Raw genomic sequence first — 15,749 nt, 5'->3', positions numbered from 1 at the left:
CCTTTAAATGGATTCTGAAGAAATATTTGCTTCAATCTCTCTTTGGCTGAAGTGTTGTGCGCCAGGAGTTTTAACTGCTGCTGATTTTTGACTGGGGCGGATAAAGTATAATGTATTCAATTGTTTAAGTTGTTTTAATTTTGAGAGCCTCATTGGGAGGGCTATGGCATGAAGACCAGGATAAAAATCCATTCATAAATTTTAAAATAGTATGATGTCAGCTCCCAACACTTGCAGCAGCATTCAGAGCTGTGTATTGTGTCCTGCCTGCTCAGCAGAGGATAGAAATGGACTCAAAATGATTCTGTTTTAATCTAGATGTCAGGCGTGTGGCGAAACAAAATAGTGAAATATTATTTCCTAAACCATTTCACTTTGTCTTGGTTGTAGGAAGAGGGACTATATACAGTGAACCAGATGATAAATTATATGTGTATAGCATTCCATGAAATTGCAGGTGTTTGACACAAATATGGAGAGAATATAATTTTACAACTGTCTCAAGCTGGTTCTTGGAGGGTTTGTTTGTTTGAGAATAAGGTGTGTTTCAATTTTACGAACTTGTAAGCTTTTCAATCTCCCAAAGAGGAGTGTTTTACTCTGAAATGTTTTGAACTACAGTGAAGTATGTTGTACTACATACAGTGAACCAGATGCTATATTAGCATTCCATAAAATGGAATTATTTAGGATACTCCTTATGTGACTGAGACTGTTAAGGAAGTTACGTAAAACTCCTCTGCAAATGCTGAAGGAACTTGCTTTTCCTCTCTTCCCCTACTTGAATGCTCTGTTAGATAACTGTTTTAAAATAAATATCCTTGTGTTAAAACTAAAATGCAACATACGTGTAATTTGGTGGAAACACTAGTATTCATACCACATGCATTATTTACAAATAAGGAGGAACATGGTTTGTTTGTTTGTTTGTTTGTTTTCTATTACTGTGATTAAAACCATTGTATAGTTGTATTCATTTACCTGGGAATAATCTCCATTGAACTCTCTTCTGGATAACGCACATAGCTTTGGGAGGTTTGTTTGTTTGTTTGTTTGTTTGTTTGTTTGTTCATTTATGTTAACTCTGTTAATGGCATTTGGACATAGACCAGAAGAAGATGTCTTCTACCAAGCGTCTATTTCTCCCAGATGTTTGAAATATAACACTGAACTGTGCTGCAGTATAAAAAATAATAGTAATAATAACTTCAGGTTCAATGAGCTACTGGCCCTTCAGTCATCTGAGCCTGGAACTTACATTATTTCAATTAAAAATCATGATCCTCAAATGTTTTGAAAGTGCATGAGGTTCTACACTGGAGGTCTTCATGCTCCGCTGCCCCTTTTAGTCATCTTCACCTCTTCAGGGAATAGTAATAAAGCATAAATGAAAGCACAGAGAGAGCTTCCCTGCACCTGATATAAATCTGTTCCCATTTTGCCTTAATGTGAAAGGTTTGTATCTTCTGCTTATCTTTGCTTCAGTATTTCTGCTTCAATTTTTTTTTATTTGCCAAATTTCAGCACTGCTTGCTTCTCCCTACTCTTCTCCCTTGAAACTGCTCTTGCTTTATCTTCTGCCCATTCATATTCTTTTATCTTTCTCTTCTGGCTGCATGGAGACTCTCTGCTGTACAAGTGTAAGTATTTTTGTTTTAAGCTTTGCTGTTTCTTACCTACTTCGTTTTTCTTGCTCCATTTGCTTCTGTAGTGCCTTACTAATCTGTTGGGGAAAATGCCGTACCGTCAGTGTACAGCTATTAACAGAAACAGGCGACAATTTGGAAGCGAAGTTGGATTTTACAAGATGTTCCAGCCAGCATAATGTGTGGCGAATTTGAAATATCCCTCAGAAGACATGAGAACAATACCAAGCATAATCTTCACATAGCACTAGTTAATGGCTAAGAAAATCTCTGGATTCAGTTGCGCATTGATGCTAAGATCAGTTTATTGAAAACAAAGCTTTAAAGGAACAGAAGGTAGGGTTTTCCCAGGGGCAAAGCTAGGCTTTATTACACCTGAGTCGGAGATCCAGTTTGGCACACCCCCACCCCCACACATACAGGTGCCCCTCTGGAGACTTCAGCCAGGGCAAAAAAACCCTGGCTAGCCCCACTGTAGCTGTGGCACTGGTTTCCCTGTCATAGATTTTAAGATAAAAAAATTCCTTCCAGTAGCACCTTAAAGACCAACTAAGTTAGTTCTTGGTATGAGCTTTCGTGTGCATGCACACTTCTTCAGATACATGCACACGAAAGCTCATACCAAGAACTAACTTAGTTGGTCTTTAAGGTGCTACTGGAAGGAATTTTTTTATTTTGACTATGGCAGACCAACACGGCTACCTATCTGTAACTGGAACCATAGATTTTAAGGTGACATATTTTCTGTTGCACTGCATTGTCTCTGCTTGGCAAATGCCATTCAAGCATGCAATATTCGTACCTTTGACGGGGAGAGGGAGAAAAGGAAAAGAGACTGGATCTGATCTGAATGAAAATGCATTCAGCAAGTTTATGTAACAGGAATGGAGCAGAGGCAGCGGAAACAGGGAAACTTTTGTATATAACCTCTTCTGGAGTCATTTCAAGTCTAATTATGCTAAGCAATGGTGTGTAAAGTTTCCCCCTAATACCAAGATTGAAGCTCTTCGTATGTGTTAAAATGTAATTTCCACTTCCAGTTATAAGAGGATATAACAGGAATCCCTACTTTTCCCCTTGGGCAGTGGAAGAATCAATACACTAGGTTTCTTGCCAGTTTTTCCTCAGATGCCCACACCCTCTGGCAATTCTACACTTCCATTTCTGTTCTTGAGTGTTTGCCAGCCAGGCTATGGTTTCAGGAGGAGCAACAAACACAAGTACTGCAGGTGACATTTGCTATTATAGAGTGGGATACAACAGGTGATACTTTTTGTTGAAACAAAGCAACCAGAAATCTGGAGTGGCGTGCACCACCACTTTGCTTTAGAGTTGGAGTGTAAGTTGGGTACTTGGAAGAACATGTTTTCTCTCCTTCTGCGCTGTAGGACTTTTCCTTTTCAATTTGTGAAGGTTTGCTTTGCATCACCTTCAGCATACTGTTTCTGCTTTTCGTGGTCTCTATGAAAAGAGTTACGGTCACATCACAGATGCAAATATTTTATCAAAAGTGGTTATGCAGGTGTGGGTAAACCCATATGCATTGCCACCTGTAAAAATCATATATATGTTCTGCAATTCCTACATTTGATGGAATATTTGCTATTCATACTGCATCCCGAAAACTGAGCAGACACGTGCATTCTCATGCATCCTACATTACACTAGACTAATGTACAGTAGACTAATCATGAAAATATCTTTTAAAATCATACTAATTGGGTTGCCTTTAGGTACAGTGGTGCCTCGCAAGACGAAAAGAATCCGTTCTGTGATTCTCTTCGTCTAGCGGTTTTTTCGTCTTGTGAAGCAAGCCCATTGACGGATTAGCGGATTAGCGCTATTAGCGGCTTTTAGCGGCGTATCTGCTGATCGGATCAGCTGATAAGCAGCTTAGCGGCTTAGAAAAGGGGGGGGGGAAACCGCAGGAACTCGCAAGGCATTGTCGTCTTGCGAAGCAAGCCCATAGGAAATTCATTTTGTGAAGCACCTCCAAAACGGAAAACCCCTTCGTCTAGCGGGTTTTCCGTCTTGCGAGGCATTCGTCTTGCGGGGCACCACTGTATGTATGAATGGCATCTGCTTATCTGTCAATCTTTCTGCTGAACCAAATGCCACTCAAATTCAGCTGTATGGGCAGAACTTTTAAGAAGAATGTCTTAACACAGCTTTCCCCATCCTGGCAGCCTTCAGGTGTTTTGGGTTACAATTCTCAACATCCATGAACATTGGCTAGAGAATACAGGGGCAGATAGGAGTTGTAGTTCGAAACATTGGAGGGCATCAAGTTGGAGAAGGCTGTCCTAACATATGTAGGTAAAAATGGCTTGAACATGAGCTTCTGCAGGTACCAAAATGCTAATTAGGTAGAAAATAGATTATCTTGTATACACTTCCTTACCATATTCACTCAAAACGTAATAGTTGCCATAGATAGGTAAACACAAGATTCCTCCCTGCTCCATCCCATTTTGCTGAAAACGGAAGAGTTGCCGTTTTCAGCAATCTTCAATTAAGCTTTTAGTATGGCAGCACTGAGCATGTCTTAAAAGATTACTTGCATTCAATTTTACCAACTAAAACTGACCTATTGATTTAAAGTCACCAAGAAAATGCGTAGATGATCTTGTGCCAGAAATTATTAATGAAATAAGTTAGATAAACTGTGCTTTCTTTGTATGGCTGGGACAAATTGATCAGTGTATCAGTGTAACAGTTATTAATTGCTCCAGCCTGGTGGCTGTAGGACACAATCACTGTCTCTGCCTTGCCACTACTCTTGTTGTCGTTTAGTCGTGTCCGACTCCTCGTGACCCCATGGACCAGAGCACGCCAGGCACTTCTGTCCTCCACTGCCTCCCGCAGTTTGATCAAACTCATGCTGGTAGCTTCAAGAACACCATCCAACCATCTCATCCTCTCTCGTCCCCTTCTCCTTGTGCCCTCCATCTTTCCCAACATCAGGGTCTTTTCCAGGGAGTCAGCCCTGAGTGCTCACTGGAAGGACAGATCATGAAGCTGAGGCTTCAGTACTTTGGCCACCTCATGAGAAGAGAATTCTCATGAGGTGGCCAAAGTACTGAAGCCTCAGCTTCATGATCTGTCCTTCCAGTGAGCACTCAGGGCTGATTACCTTAAGAATGGATATGTTTGATCTTCTTGCAGTCCATGGGACTCTCAACAGTCTCCTCCAGCACCATAATTCAAAAGCATAAATTCTTCGGTGATCAGCCTTCTTTATGGTCCAGCTCTCACTTCCATACATCACTGCTGGGAAAACCCTAGCTTTTACTATACGGACCTTTGTTGGCAAGGTGATGTCTCTACTTTTTAAGATGCTGTCTAGGTTTGTCATTGCTTTTCTCCCAAGAAGCAGGCGTCTTTTAATTTCGTGACTGCTGTCACCATCTGCAGTGATCATGGAGCCCAAGAAAGTAAAATCTCTTACTGCCTCCATTTCTTCCCCTTCTATTTGCCAGGAGGTGATGGGACCAGTGGCGATGACCTTCGTTGTTGTTGTTTTTTTATGTTGAGCTTCAGACCATATTTTGCGCTCTCCTCTTTCACCCTCAATAAAAGGTTCTTTAATTCCTCCTCACTTTCTTCCATCAAGGTTGTGTCATCTGCATATCTGAGGTTGTTGATATTTCTTCTGGCAATCTTAATTCTGGCTTCGGATTCATCCAGCCCAGCCTTTCGCATGATGAATTCTGCATATAAGTTAAATAAGCAGGGAGACAATATACAGTCTTGTCATACTTCTTTCCCAATTTTGAACCAATCAGTTGTTCCATATCCAGTTCTAACTGTAGCTTCTTTTCCCACATAGAGATTTCTCAGGAGACAGATGAGGTGATCAGGCACTCCCATTTCTTTAAGAACTTGCCATAGTTTGCTGTGGTCGACACAGTCAAAGGCTTTTGCATAGTCAATGAAGCAGAAGTAGATGTCTTTCTGGAACTCTCTAGCTTTCTCCGTAATCCAGCGCATGATTGCAATTTGGTCTCTGGTTCCTCTGCCTCTTCTAAATCCAGCTTGCACTTCTGGGAGTTCTCGGTCCACATACTGCTTGAGCCTTCCTTGTAGAATTTTAAGCATAGCCTTGCTAGTGTGTGAAATGAGTGCAATTGTGCGGTAGTTGGAGCATTCTTTGGCACTGCACAAGAGTCGTCTCTTGTGTTGTTGGAAAAGCGTGTTTGTGATGACCAGCTTGTTCTCTTGACAGAACTCTATTAGCCTTTGCCCTGCTTCGTTTTGATCTCCAAGGCCAAACTTGCCAGTTGTTCCTTTTATCTCTTGATTCCCTACTCTAGCATTCCAATCCCCTATAATGAGAAGAACATCCTTCTTTGGTGTCACTTCTATAAGTCTTGTAAGTCTTCATAGAATTGGTCAATTTCAGTTTCTTCAGCACCAGTAGTTGGTGCATAAACTTGGATTCCTGTGATGTTAAAAGGTCTGCCTTGGATTCGTATCAAGATCATTCTATCATTTTTGAGATTGCATTCCAGTACAGCTTTCGCCACTCTTTTGTTGACTATGAGGGCCACTCCATTTCTTTTACGGGTTTCTTGCCCACAGTAGTAGATATGATAGTCATCTGAACTGAATTCGCCCATTCCTGTCCATTTTAGTTCACTGATGCCCAGGATGTCAATATTTATTCTTGCCATCTAATTTTTGACCACATCCAACTTACCAAGGTTCATGGTTCTTACATTCCAGGTTCCTATGCAATATTTTTCTTTACAGCATTGGACTTTCCTTTCGCTTCCATGCATATCCGCAACTGAGCGTCCTTTCGGCTTTGGCCCAGCCGCTTCATCAGCTCTGGATCTACCTGTACTTGTCCTCCGCTCTTCCCCAGTAGCATGTTGGACACCTTCCGACCTGAGGGGCTCATCTTCCAGCGTCACAACTTTTATATGCCTGTTGTCTTTGTCCATGGAGTTTTCTTGGCAGGGATACTGGAGTGGCTTGCTGGTTCCTCCTCCAGGTGGATCACGTTTGGTCAAAACTCTCCACTATGACCTGTTCATCTTGGGTGCCCTGCTCGGCATAGTTCATAGCTTCTCTGAGTTATTCAAGCCCCTTCGCCACGGCAAGGCAGTGATCCATGAAGGGGTGCCACTACTCTTAGGTTTAGTCAGTTAGAATAATAATATTGTTTCATGATCCCCCACTTCCATAAGCAGTAGAAAGTCTTTTACACTGTCTGGCTTATTGTTACAAGGCAGTACTGAAGACCTTCGGCATGCTTGGAATGTCTGCTTCTTTATAAATATGCACGCTGTGCACGAGGGAACATGCACCCAGATACAGTGCTAATATTTAAGGCAGCATTCAGTCCTGCAAAAGCAAACAGTGTGTTTATCAAGCCCTCCTTTCCTTTTTCCTTCACTGACTACAGTCCATCTATCTAACAACATTCTTCAATCCTACTCAAAGCAGGTGGAGCGTGTCCAATAGCCACCACCCACCTGCTATCAAAAGCTCAGTTAACTAAGCAGGAATGTTCCTCTCAGTGCCCATTAAAGAAATTGCTTCAATCTAGGCTTTTGTTTAATTATCTGTTTACTTTGCATGGCTTTAACAATATATTGGGCATTGTCGTAAATGTAGCGTAATAAGAGCAAGGAAGCTGTAGATCCTGATGACTAGCTGAGACCAGAAGGGGGAATAATCAGAGGCAGGATTCAAGGAGGGTGCATGGAGTGAGTGAGTGTGTTGGGGGTGGGGGTGACATGGGAAATATCAGGAAAACAACTGTAAACATAAAATAGCATGTTGTGTTGCATGAACGGAAGGCAGTACAAAAGAAACTCATGTGGAGCGAGGAGGAAAATTTGGGCAGGGGGACTCGGGGCTCTCTGTGTGCATTTAATCAGACCCTGTTCTCCTTTGTAATTGTTGTGCACCAAAGTACCTCAGATTCTAATTAACTGGTTAGCATCATTTAGTTTCTTTTCACTTGTACTTTTTGGTTCAGGAACTGGTTACCCAGACAACAACAAGATAATAGGAATAGGCTCATCAAGCTTACAGAAGAGGTACCCCCACCCTAAATCTGTATCCTTTCCTATTTTGATTCTGTGGCTTTTTTGTGTTTGCCACAGTAGTATGAAGTAAATTATTTTAGGGGTTTCACCTGAAGCTCTTCCCTGTTGAGTACTACTGTTGCTTATAATGAGATTATTCTGATGATGGTGCATACCTGAAGTTCTCAGCACGGTGCTGATGGGCACAACAATGCCCTTTGATACTCTACTTGTGGCCCTCCCCCTGCCCCTCCCTATTTTTCTTGTGTTTGCTCTTTCTTTGTTTTTTTTTTTACTTGAGGGAGTTGGATTCTTTCCTTTGGCTTTTGTTTGTTTAGGGTGTTTTGCCTTCTTTTTTTGTCTGTGCTTTATTTGTATTGGGGGGGGTTGGGGGGAGGGGTGTAGGTAGGCCAAGAACAAACTTAAATGCTTAAGTCCTAGCACTAAGCCAAACTAGGTCACACCACAACAGGAGGACCAGGGGAGGAACAAAGCAACCACAGTTCCTGTTGTGAGTACGCACACCCTCAGATGTTCATGCTTAGGTGTGAACTGGCCAGATAAACTTTGTATGAAGTGAAGTGAAGTTTAACAATTTTTTTCTGTGCTGGCTTTCTCCACTGTGACTTACATTTGATTAAAACAAATACAGTGGTGCCTCACAAGACGAAATTAATCCGTTCCGCGAGTCTCTTCGTCTAGCGGTTTTTTGTCTTGCGAAGCAACCCTATTAGCGGATTAGCGCTATTAGCGGTTTAGCGGTTTAGCGGCTATTAAAGGCTTAGCGGCTTAGCGGCTAAAAGGCTAATGCGAAGCAAGCCCATAGGGAAATTCGTCTTGCGAAGCACATCGAAAAACGGAAAACCCTTTCGTCTAGCGGGTTTTTCATCTTGCGAGGCATTCATCTTGCGGGGCACCACTGTAATGCATAATGCTACCTAGCAATACTTTCATAGTTGGGCAGTAGTAGCATTTATTTATTTATTCAGCCATTTGGAATTTCCGTTCATTATCCCTTCTAATGGCACTGACAGCTGAAAAGGCTCTAGCTAGACTTGAATTCACCCGTCTGATCCTGCAAGAAAAACTTGAGCAAGATAATCCCCTAGGGCTTCATTTCTCTTTTCAGCTGGTGTGAACAGGTAGATCAACCAAACTGGAGGCTAGATTGTCATATCAAAGAGGAAACTCCCATTCAGAGTTCATTGGGTTCTAGAATGAATAACAAGTATATTTGTAGGTCCATCGTTTCATTAATTTATTTTTGGTCTTTACATTCAGGCTTTGATTTATCACTGTGAACTCTACTCTTATTTTTAAAGTAAATAATGTATTCAAGTACAGTGATTCCAAAAGCGCAGGTTTTAAGCAAAAGTGTACACAGTGAACTACTAACCAGTTACAGTTGAAACCCTTTATGCTGAGGCTGCCTAATACAATGTGTATTTCATATATTGTTATAACTCATAAAAGATAGAAAGGAAAGTTGTGAATATTGTGGCAAAGGTCAGCTTTGAGTAGAAAACATTAGGTTTATTTTATTGTAGCATTTTAAAACTACAATAAGTCAATCCCCAAAGCATTGTATAAGGATATCACCAAAATTTGATAAATTCACAAAAACGACACTATGCACAATTTATAGTAAGGAATTTATCTGTTCTCTCTCTCTCTCTCTCTCTCTCTCTCTGTGTGTGTGTCTTCTTTCTTTCTTTCTTTCTTTGTCGGTATAATGCCTAAAAATAGAAAACACCATTCAAAGGTAGCTTGACTAAAAATAACGCTTAGGATAATGCTTCCATTGTTCAATAATAATACTTTTTTGTGAAATCTCAGTAACTTTTTAAAAATCAGATGGCACTATGTGACATTGCTCCTCTTCCAACCACATTTCATCAAATGTGATGAATTTGCACTCATTATAAAGTCTGAACACCAGGTTTGAATGCTTTCCAGCACAATAAATGATCATTATGAATGATTCTGAAGACAGAAAGCTTAATTAACCGTTACTTGATTAACAGATCACTTGATTTCTGATCCAGAATTAAATGAGCTTTGCTTTTGCTCCATCTTTCACAGCTGTGTTGACTTCATAATATGAAGAATATATTCCAGTCTTACTCAGAGCTAACAGCTGCACTGGTACAGCTAACTTTTCTGTCCGCACTTATGGCATTAAGTTCTGCCATCTTTTCATTCTGCAGATGACTCCTAAGTCTAAAAGGAAGAGTATCCACAGTAGAATGCTGAGGCCTGTATCCAGAGCTTTTGGTAAGTGGTTGTTTCTTTTCACAATTTATTAAGCTACTTCCTTAAGATTTATAAGATTTACATAAATTGACCTTTATAAGATTTACCTAAATAGACCAGGGAGGGGGAATCTGTGACTGTGGGGAATATGATGATGGACTACAATGAAGGACCCATCCCTGTTCTAGAATATAAGCATTATTTGGTCTGTTGCTCTCATCTAACCTTATACAAATTAACAATTCAAAATAGATACTGATGCTCAAGCTTCTTTAGGGGTGTTAGTTGTGCAGGAACCTGTGTCTACAAAAAAAAATACTTTGATAACTACAATTCTATATTTAAAGACATTATGAGTGAAGATAGTTTAGATGCTGTAGGCCTGGTCATTGTCAAGCCTCAGGTCCTCACATGCTTCTCCCTCCCTTCTTCCTTCCCTTATGGACTCTGATCCCCTCATACCCTTTCTGGTTTAAGACATCCTATAGTTCACCATTATATCCCAACCAGAATTGGAAACTATGTACAAACCATAATTTCCAGTTCTGGGTTGCCACAAACCAGGGAGTGCAGAAAGGGTGGGGTGAAAAAGTGATCCAGAGGCTCAGATCCAATCATCAAAGCATGATTTGTCATTATTCCAAACTATTTCATACTTGTCTGTTTACAAATGTCATTTCCCACTGCAGGGGCTTATTGACAGGGTTATGCCTATATTAACAAACCTGACCAGAAAAGGAGAGGTTCAAATATAATAAACTTCAAATATTTCTCTTAGAGATGGAGTTTGACTTGGACAAAGCATTGGAAGAAGTTCCCATCCACATAGAAGACCCCCCATTCCTTATCGGAAGAGTGGACAAACGGACTTCTGGGCTTATCTCAGAGCTGCCTTCCGAGGAAGGGAAAAAACTGGAGCACTTTACAAAACTAAGGCCTAAGAGGAATAAAAAACAACAGCCCACGCAAGCTGCGGTGAGTGAAAATCTTGGTTGTGATATTTTACTTCATAGGAGAGATAGCTGAGTCGGTGGAGCAAGAGACTCTTAATCTCAGGGTTGTGGGTTCAAGCCCCACATTGGGCAAAAGTGTCCTGCATTGCAGGGGTTGGGCTAGATGACCCTCATAGTCCCATCCAACTCTACAATTCTAGGATTCTTATTATTCCATTCTTTCAATAGTGTGCAAGCTTTAAGCCATGCTTTAAGATTTCACTGTTGCTTCTCAAACCCATACACAGTTATGGCTTTTGACAGCCATAACTGGCAATATAGAACCTCCAGAGGCTTCTATATTAAGTAAAACTATGTGGGTTAAACCACAGAGCTTAGGACTTGCCAATCAGAAGGTTGGTGGTTTGAATCCCTGCGACGGGGTGAGCTCCCGTTGTTCAGTCCCAGCTCCTGGCCACCTAGCAGTTCGAAAGCACGTCAAAGTGCAAATAGATAAATAGGTACCTCACCGGCAGGAAGGTAAACGGTGTTTCCGTGCGCTGCTCTGGTTCGCCAGAAGCGGCTTAGTCATGCTGGCCACATGACCTGGAAGCTCCCTCAGCCAATAAAGCGAGATGAGCGTCGCAACCCCAGAATCGGCCACGACTGGACCTAATGGTCAGGGGTCCCTTTACCTTTATGTGTCTTACCAGGTGAGTACGACAGCACCTCAAGATGGCGAACAGAATGGTCTTATGGGAAGAGTGGATGAAGGCGTTGACGAATTTTTCACTAAGAAGGTGACAAAAATGGATTCAAAGTAAGTCTTATTCTTCAGCAAGGTACAGTAGCTGAAGCTGCTGTAGATATTTGGGGGGTGTTTTCTGTCTTTAAAAATTCAAAATAGCAAGTACATGACACTGCTAGCACTAATGTAATGGACGTAATTATGCCAATAGTAAGTTAAAGTGATTTATATATGCTAAATACGTCTATATCCATATATTTGGGTTTAGGTCATCATAGTGCCACTTAAGTTCATTAGAATTCTTTATGATTGCAATTTAAGCAGAAGAGCCATTCTTTTAGGAAGCTGCCTTATACTGAGACCATTGATGCTCAGCATCTTCCATATTTACTGGCAATGGCTCTCCAGAGTTTGAGGCAAGGAGTCTATTCTAAGCCGCATCTGGAGACGCCAGGGATCGAACCTGGGAACGTCTGCATGCAAAACCTATGCTTCACCATATCTTGGTGACGTTCCAGTGCTACATGCCATGGCACGGCACTGCAGGGCATTGTGTAGGATTAAAGAGTGGCATAAGCAAGGGAGGCTGAGGAGGAAGGCAGTGGTGAGGAAAAGCAGACAGTGAAACAAGTGTGCCAAGCAGTACTTAAATGCTGCATTTCCTCTTCAAAGTGGTTTAGGGCAGGAGGGATGATTTTGTTCACCTGAAGCAATTGCAGTGGTACCTCAGGTTACCTACGCTTCAGGTTACAGACTCCGCTAACCCAGAAATAGTGCTTCAGGTTAAGAACTTTGCTTCAGGATGAGAACAGAAATTGTGCTCCGGCGGCGCGGCAGCAGCAGGAGGCCCCATTAGCTAAAGTGGTGCTTCAGGTTAAGAACAGTTTCAGTTTAAGTACGGACCTCCGGAATGAATTAAGTACTTAACCTGAGGTACCACTGTATTTTGAGGTTGGTATCGAAATTTGGTACCACACAAAACCCTCGTTTCCTTGACTAAACAGAATGTGTTCTAACTTGATTATGCTATTTTATTCATTTTCTTTTTATTTATTCATTACATTTTCATAACGCCCTTCGTCATAAGATCTCGGGGCGTTTCACAGAATAAAAATACAAGATAAAAACACAAGTATTAAAGCAAAACAACAAACCACCCCCTTCCCACAGACACATTTAAAAGGTTGTAGAATATTAACCAGCCAGAGGCCTGGTTGAAGAGGAATGTTTTTGCCTGGCACCTAAAAGTATATAATGAAGGCACCAGGTGAACTTCCCCAGGGAGAAGTATGATAATTCCACATAACTATGTCTCTGGTAGACATAATCTACCACAGAAGATTGACTTCACTGGTAATATAAAATGCATTCTTTATTTAGAGCGAGCATTACCATGGAATTTAAGCAAGGAGAATTTAATACAGTACCGCACCAGATTCCCTTAGGAGGTTGTGGACTCTCCTTCCTTGGAGGGCTTTAAGCAGAGTTTGGGTACCCATCTATCATGAATGCTTTATCTGAGATCCCTGCATTGCAGGGGGTGTTGGACTAGTAGACCCTTGAAGTCCCTTCCAACTCTACAGTTCTATGATGGCTCAAAACTGTGGTTAGTCAAAATACCACTGAAAGCTTCCAATCTCCTTGTGATCTCGCCAGATATGGAGAGCAGAAGCACAAGAGCCTATGTAACACTAAACCGTAGTTTAGCATTATGTCCAAATGAGGCCATTATGGCTTATGTGCCCTTTTCATCTATTAGGAGATCCTCAACAAAAGGCGCGGACACAAATGATTCCAGCGAAGCCACTGATGAAAAGAAGAAAAGAGATTCTCGGAAAAGCGGCTTTCTCAATTTAATCAAATCTAGATCAAAATCTGAACGTCCTCCAACTGTTCTGGTGTCGGAGGACCCCTCAGCACCCAAAGGTGCTGCCAAAGGCCCCACAGCAGACACTGCAAAGAAGGAGGTTAAATCGACTGAACAGAACGGCAACACTGAAAAAAACGAGGAACTGAAAACGCCAGACTCAGTAGAGGAGGGGTCCTCAGAGGATGCCTCAAAGCTTGAGAAGAGTGACAGCAAAGGCAGTCCTCAAGGAGGACGTCGGTATGGGGTGCAAGTGATGGGTAGTGGACTTTTAGCAGAAATGAAAGCTAAGCAGGAGCGCAGAGCAGCATCTGCACAAAAGGTGAGTGATATTTTCATTTTAATGGTCCGAGCAGTTCATTTGAGGGCTTACACAGAACAACATAGCTAAATAATGGCAGCCAGCTTGAGGCATTTGATTCTGACCAAAATGGTTATACTCAAAATTGCCATTAGCACTTACGGTTTCTATACTTTTGTATTTGTTATTAAAAAATTAGCACGTTTGTTTAAGTGTTGACGTGACAGCTGGCTGCTTAAACGTACCTGAGGTAGGAACAAAAACTATAAGGAATTTACTACTTGATGTGCGACCTAGTACAATCCTACTACAGTTGCTGGTAAGGAGCAGGTGTGTGCTAGGTGAAAAGATGGCAAATGTTGGGCGGGGTGGGGGTGTTTTTTGTGTGAATTCGCAGGAACAGTGAAAGATCAGTGAATAGGGGATTAGTCTTCTCTCCAAGCAAATATTCGGCAGTGGTCTTGCTCCACCTAGCGTTTGAAGAGATTTTAATATTAGCTCTAGGAACAAATGCAGTGCAAATAAGACCAAGTAGCATGGCTTAGTTAGCACTTGAGATGGTTTAAAACAGAACTCTCCAGCAAGCAACGGTAAGACTAATGAGATTTGGGAGATGGTATTGTTTGCAGTTGCTATGAAGTGCAGCTAGATATCAAATAGGTTAAAAAAATACATGCGACTTCCCACTTACGTGGGGATTACGTTCCCGAGTACCACACGTATATGTGAAATTGGAATAGATATTATTGGCCTAATCCAACAAGTTACAAAATCTAGTGTTGGCTAGAAAGAGTGAAGAAACTCCAACCAAAAAGCTTTTATGGTGGAGCCTTAACCTCCAGGATTTTTTGATGCAGTTGATAAAAGTTATTTAATGTTTTATTCCTGTGTGATGTATGTTCCTACTTTGTAATTTATGTGCATTACCTTATTTATGTATAGAAATGGTTTTAGCTATAAGATATGGGTACATGATAGTAAATCTATTTTATTTGTGGCCTAGTTTACTAAGATGAAATTCTATTATCTAGAAATTTCATCTCCAAAGATAAAAAGAGGATGCCAGGAAGTTGATTTACAGCAGAGACAGGTGTCCCTAATGGGTTTAATGGTGGGTGGGATTGAGGGGGGGACAAATTTCCCGGATGCTCGTCCCATTTTTATTTTTTTTTATTTTAATTTTGCCAAGCATGTAAAGCTAAACGTGCACACATTGAAGATGTGTTCAACTTTTAGAAAATACAGGGAGAAGAATGCTTTCAAAGCAGCAGTGGGGAATCTGTGGCTGCCCGGATGTTATTGGACTCCCAACTCCCATCAGCCTCAGCCAGCATGGCCAACAGTGAAGGATGCTGGGAGTTGTAGTTCAGCAACGTGTGGGTTGTCACAGGCTAGCCATCTTCCCAAAGCGTAGATTTTGCTTACGGTAAATGTCAACTCAGGGACCCAGGTGGCGCTGTGGGTTAAACCACAGAGCCTAGGGCTTGCCAATCAGAAGGTTAGCAGTTCGAATCCCTGCGACGGGGTGAGCTCCCGTTGCTCGGTCCGTGCTCCTGCCAACCTAGCAGTTTGAAAGCACGTCAAAGTGCAAGTAGATAAATAGGTACCGCTCCGGCGGGAAGGTAAACGACGTTTCTGTGCACTGCTCTGTTCGCCAGAAGTGGCTTAGTCATGTTGGCCACATGACCCGGAAGCTGTACGCCAGCTCCTTCGGCCAATAAAGCGAGATGAGTGCCGCAACGCCAGAGTCGGTCACGACTGGACCTAATGGTCAGGGGTCCCTTTACCTTTACCTAAATGTCAACTCAGGGTGTTCAATAACAGCTAATTTAGACTACACATCCTATAATGCAGAGATGTACTTGTAAACCAAGGACTGCTGAAATGTGATAGTTATTTACTGTTGTTCAGATGTGATGTAGCACAGTGTCAAGAAAAGCGTTCAATGCCATATAAAAACTAAT

At 41.7% G+C, this 15,749-nt stretch overlaps 1 protein-coding gene across 3 annotated transcripts in view; it reads left to right on the top strand.

Annotated features, from left to right (window-relative positions):
- Positions 1-15,749, top strand: part of CARMIL1 (capping protein regulator and myosin 1 linker 1) — a 336,439-nt gene that overhangs the window by 105,026 nt on the left and 215,664 nt on the right. For all 3 annotated transcript variants that reach the window (XM_083518562.1, XM_083518563.1, XM_083518564.1), the window contains exons 30-33: positions 9,892-9,958; positions 10,716-10,912; positions 11,583-11,689; positions 13,377-13,806. In XM_083518562.1, the coding sequence (XP_083374688.1) occupies positions 9,892-9,958; positions 10,716-10,912; positions 11,583-11,689; positions 13,377-13,806 (801 nt within the window). The remainder of the gene's footprint in view (positions 1-9,891; positions 9,959-10,715; positions 10,913-11,582; positions 11,690-13,376; positions 13,807-15,749) is intronic.

The sequence above is a fragment of the Podarcis liolepis genome (assembly GCF_965112155.1).
Source record: "Podarcis liolepis genome assembly, chromosome: 8".
Lineage (NCBI taxonomy): Eukaryota > Metazoa > Chordata > Lepidosauria > Squamata > Lacertidae > Podarcis > Podarcis liolepis.
Note: the sequence above shows the minus strand (reverse complement) of the source record. Positions and strands in the feature narration are given on the sequence as shown.